The sequence below is a fragment of the Crocuta crocuta genome, unplaced genomic scaffold, assembly GCF_008692635.1.
Source record: "Crocuta crocuta isolate KB4526 unplaced genomic scaffold, BGI_CrCroc_1.0 scaffold333, whole genome shotgun sequence".
NCBI classification, from domain to species: Eukaryota; Metazoa; Chordata; class Mammalia; order Carnivora; family Hyaenidae; genus Crocuta; species Crocuta crocuta.
Window position 1 is genome coordinate 2392409 of NW_027532856.1, and position 5204 is coordinate 2397612.

At 60.2% G+C, this 5204-nt stretch overlaps 1 protein-coding gene across 1 annotated transcript in view; it reads left to right on the forward strand.

Annotated features, from left to right (window-relative positions):
* Positions 1-1104: 1104 nt before the first annotated feature.
* Positions 1105-5204, forward strand: part of TBX2 (T-box transcription factor 2) — a 7556-nt gene continuing 3456 nt past the window's right edge. Inside the window, 6 exon segments of the mRNA XM_077745594.1 lie at positions 1105-1133; positions 1286-1553; positions 2527-2673; positions 3880-3956; positions 4058-4221; positions 4703-5204. Of these exon segments, the coding sequence (XP_077601720.1) occupies positions 1105-1133; positions 1286-1553; positions 2527-2673; positions 3880-3956; positions 4058-4221; positions 4703-5204 (1187 nt within the window).

A 5204-nucleotide genomic window follows, 5' to 3' on the forward strand; every position in this document is an offset into this window, starting at 1 on the left:
CATTGGTTAATATTTTATTCTGTTGACATGTTTTCTTACTGCTGAGGCTTCCGACACCTTCTCCCCGGCCCCCCCTCCCGGCCGGAGCTTGGCTTGAGCTGTCAAAACCCCGCCCCCGGAGACCCACAATTGGTCCAAAAAGCGTAAAATCAGCAATCAAGGGGGGCCTGGCTCGTTAGCGCAGGGGATCCGAGCAGGGCAGGACATGTGAGATAGTCACAGTTTTCCAGAGATCACGACAAGATCTAACCAGTCGCGCGTGGTCNCCCGGCGCCACGCTTAGCTCCCACAGACAACCAAGCTGACTTTTCTCATTTGGCACCGAGCGAAATTTTAAAAACTAAAACCCCAAAATCTCCCAAATAAAGTAAAACGAAATCATGCTGCTAAAGAACAGTCCTAACCTTTCTGAGTCCCAAAGCCGAGGAGGCCCCGCAGCTCGGCCCGGGCGGGTCTCAGACACCTCGGCTGCAACTCCTCAGCCTCGCCGCCTCGCTCTCCTGCCTCCCGGTCTGGCTTGGAGCTCTGGGAAGATGCAGCATCTCCCGGACTGTCCTCTGACCCTGAAGCCCAGAATGGGACTCGTACCATGCTAGGCCCCGGCTGGCCAGCGGATTTCAGCCGGCCGTTCTATTCCGGCAGTAAGCCCCAAGCCGGCCCTGCCGCAGCCTGAGCCGGGCTGGGAGCCTTGTCCTGGCCCAAGGAGCGAAAAGCTCCCTACTTGCACACCGCTCCAGGCCTTAAAGGCAGAAGAAAATCACAGCTCCCAGCACAGCTCCCAGCCCCTCCACCCTTTGACTCAGCCACCGGGAATCCAGGCCTCAGGTTCACCCTCTTCCCCCGAAACTTAAGGTTTTTGTTGGGCTGCCACCCAGTTATCCAAGCAAACATCTTCTGATTTTATTTTTGGGAGTTTCAGTCCCAGTAGGCATATGTCCTGAATGAATTTCGGGGCGATTCAAAAGAAGCAGGTGTATTTCTAGGGGGCTGGATTTCTTTCCCGGACATCGGCTTTCATCTCAAATGAGGGAGAAAGAGAGTCACCAGATCTGAGGATAAAGCCAGTGGGAAACCAAATAATAAGAGAGAGTTTGACAAGCGGAAATGGGATCCCCCAGGAATAACAACCACAGGTGGGGTCTCTCAGGCAGTAATATGGGGGCAGAGCCCAGACAACAGGGAAACACAGATGGGGAAGCTCCTGGCAGTGGTGTGTGCCTGCGGAGTGGGGTCCTCCGACTTAAAACCAGGTCCCATGGAGCCTTGCCCTTTCCCTTCCTCGCAGGCGGATGTTTCCTCCCTTCAAGGTGCGAGTCAGCGGCCTGGACAAGAAGGCCAAATACATCCTGCTGATGGACATTGTGGCCGCTGATGATTGCCGGTATAAATTCCATAACTCGCGCTGGATGGTGGCGGGCAAGGCCGACCCAGAGATGCCCAAACGCATGTACATCCACCCGGACAGTCCGGCCACAGGAGAGCAGTGGATGGCCAAGCCTGTGGCTTTCCACAAGCTGAAACTGACCAACAACATCTCTGACAAGCATGGCTTCGTGAGTGCTGGGCTGGCGCGGGGATGGGGGTCGGAGACTGCGCAGACTGGTGCCGTAGGGGGTGGGGGCAAGAGAGGAGCGGGCGGCAGGATTCCCCAGAGGGGAGCACTGGACGAACTCTCAAAGTGCCCCTGCTAGGGTCACCGCCCTGTTGGCCTATGCTGGCTGAGCCTGGGCCCAGAAGGCTCTGCTTTGCAAGCCTGGGCTGTGGGGTGAAAAGCCCCAGGCTGCTCACAACCTCGGCTGGGGTCAGGCCTTCCAGAGCTCTTCCTAGAGCCCAACGGGAGGCAGGTGTGACTCCGTTGTGCAGCCTCCGGTCTTTAAGTGCTGAGTTTGGAAGTCCTGCCCGGGACCTCAGCTTATCCTCACCCTTCCCCATGACCTGTGTCCTCATTTCCCTTCCCCCCTCCCCCAGACTAGGAGATTCAAAAGTTAAACTGGCCTCTTTCACATCCTCTCTAAGTCTCCATTCCCTCCTCCCACAGGCAGATGCCCTACCGGGAGGAGAGAGTTTGGGGGTTCCCTCTGTTTCTGCCTGAGCCAGGGTCCCAGTGAATGGGGGTGGGGGGTGATGGGGCAAAAGGGATTGTCCATTCAGAGGTAGGGCACTCATTGAGCCCCTGAAGGTCCAAAGCTTCTCTCTGTGGAGTTACTAGGGGCTTAGCAATGAGCCCAGGAAGAGAGGCTAAGAGTGGAGTTTTATGGGGGGTTTATTTTGTTTTATTTCTGTTTTCAACTGGGGTAATTTTTTCAAGTAGAGAAAGAGAGAGAAACTGATAAAGAACACTGAGAGAAAAAATAAAAAGAAATATAGACAAGAAAAAGGGCAGAGAAGACACGAGAAAATAGCAAAGGAGGGGGTATGGAAGGCAGACGAAGAGAGAGAGTATTGGAAAGAGGTCAAGTCCCCAGAGAGTAGGAATGCTCCGGCCAAAGGCTGGGGGCTGTCTGCTGACCCGCACCCTCCCCACAGACCATTCTGAACTCCATGCACAAGTACCAACCGCGCTTCCACATTGTGAGAGCCAACGACATCCTGAAGCTGCCCTACAGCACCTTCCGCACCTACGTGTTCCCCGAGACCGACTTCATCGCGGTCACTGCCTACCAGAACGATAAGGTGCGCTGGGGGGCGGTGGGCCCAGCCCCTGCACCGATGCCCCTTACACCTGCAGACTCCAGCCCTTCACTCACATTCCTTGGTAGCCTCAGCACCCATCCCTCTCTCTCACTGCTCACTCCGGAGCACCAACTCTCGCATCTGTAACCTCAGCATCCACTGAAATCCCCCAGGCTCCCTCCCAAGTCCGCGACGCGTATACACAGACTACCCCCCGGGCGCGGGCGCGAACAACTGGGCGCTCGAAGGGGTGGGGATGTTTACTTAGTAATTAGCCGAGAGACTCCGGGCCCGCGCTGACATTTTTACATTTTATTCGTTTATTTCTTGGCTCTGGGATGGGAATTTAAATGAAGGGAGGGAACCCCAGGCAACCCGGTCTGGCTCTCCCGACTCACCGAAACCAGCGATAGGAACCTGGGGCCCGGTTTTCACTCTCCCCGGGGACTCAGGAGGCGGGACAGGTGACACAGCTTCCCAAAGCACCCCCACTCTGGGACGGTCCAGGCCGCGAACCCCTTGGGAGGTGCTTAGAGACTTTTTCTGCTTGCCGCCTTTCTATCCCCTTTCTCTCGAGGTGCAGAGCACACTCCCTCTGGGCCTGGGCCCATGTATAGCACTCTCTGGAGAGAGTCCAAGGGTCCCACCGGGCATTCTTTTTTGTCTTTGTGAACTGTTGTGTACGCGGGTATGTGGGCAACATTTTGCGAGCCTCGGATTCGTGTGGAGGCGTGTGAATTCGTTCGGTTCTGTGGGCACTTGCTTATTTTGTCTGCGTGCACTTGCGTGTGCGCGGGTCCGAGAGTGTGGTCTGTCTCTGTGGTGTGGACTTGCGTGTGCTTTGCTGTCTCCGTGTGCGCCTGCTCAGATGCCTGGTTTGTTTAACTTGAGTGACCGAGTGGGCCTGTGTGCATGCTTGGGCAGGTTTCGACTCTTTGTGCACAGTTTTGGGCTTGTGTGTGCAAGATAAGGGAATATGCCTCGAATAAAGTTTTTGCAAGAGGAGGGACCCCGCGGCTTCCCGCGAGGCCCGCCCGCCGGTCTCAACTCGTCTTCCGGCTCGGAGCGTTTTTTCCTAGGCGGGCGGGTACCGAGTGGACTTTCGCGGGGCTCTCGTCTGGAGCGGCAGCCCCTGACCTCGGGGTGCCCCAGACCAGGCTGGAGGAGCCTCGTCCTGACCTGGCGCCGCCCCCTCGGTCCCTGCAGATCACGCAGCTGAAGATCGACAACAACCCGTTTGCCAAGGGCTTCCGGGACACGGGCAACGGCCGGCGGGAGAAAAGGTGAGGGGTGAGAGGGACGGCTGCGCGGCGGGAGCCTGGGCTTCCAGAACGCGGCGGGGGTGTGGGCTCGCCTCTGACCCACTCCCTCCGCTCGTCGCCAGGAAGCAGCTGACGCTGCCGTCTCTGCGGCTCTACGAGGAGCACTGCAAACCCGAGCGCGACGGCGCCGAATCGGACGCGTCTTCGTGCGACCCTGCCCCCGCGCGGGAACCGCCACCCTCCCCGGGGTCAGCGCCTAGTCCCCTACGCCTGCATCGGACCAGAGGTGAGCGTCGGGTGGTCGGACCCGGGGTAGAGGCGGGGGCAAGGTTTTCCTCTGGACCCCAGGCTGGCTCTCTGCTCAGCGTCCGGGTAACCGCAAAGCCTGCGGGGAGCGTCAGCAGTGTGTCTGGGATGGGGCACCCGAGCGAGGCCTTCCCAGGGAGGGCGGTCCGGGTCTGGACCGGACTGAAGTTCTGGCTGGACTCCCAGCTAGGCCCTGGGCACTGTGTGACTCTGGCAGTGAGTTTTCTTCACATGGCTCAGTGTCTGCAGCTGTAAATACGGGGCCTTAGAGTAGGTGGCCTGCAGCTGCCCCTTGCCCGCCGAGGATCTGGAAGCTCCTGGGACGTGGCTCCCTCGGGCGCAGGCCTTTCCCAGCCTCTCCGATCCCGCCCGGACACCGGTGGAGGAGGGGAGGCCTCGCGGCTGTGTCTTCCGGGTGACCTGTGTCTTCCTGTGACCTCGCGCGTCCCCTGTCCCTGCAGCCGAAGAGAAGTCGTGCGCCGCCGCGGACAGCGACCCAGAGCCGGAGAGGCTGGGCGAGGAGCGCGCGGGCCCGGCTCTCGGCCGCAGCCCGGCCCTGGACAGCGCCAGCCCCCCTCGCTTGACCGAACCTGAGCGCTCCCGGGAGCGGCGCAGCCCCGAGCGGGGCAAGGAGCCGGCCGAGAGCGGCGGGGACGGGCCGTTTGGCCTGCGGAGCCTAGAGAAGGAGCGCGCCGACGTGAGGCGAAAGGACGAGGGGCGCAAGGAGGCGGGTGAGGGCAAGGAGCCCGGCCTGGCGCCGCTGGTGGTGCAGACGGACACCGCGTCCCCCCTGGGCGCCGGACACCTGCCGGGCCTGGCCTTCTCCGGCCATCTGCACGGGCAACAGTTCTTCGGGCCGCTGGGGGCCGGCCAGCCGCTCTTCTTGCACCCGGGACAGTTCGCCATGGGCCCCGGAGCCTTCTCCGCCATGGGCATGGGTCACCTGCTGGCATCGGTGGCGGG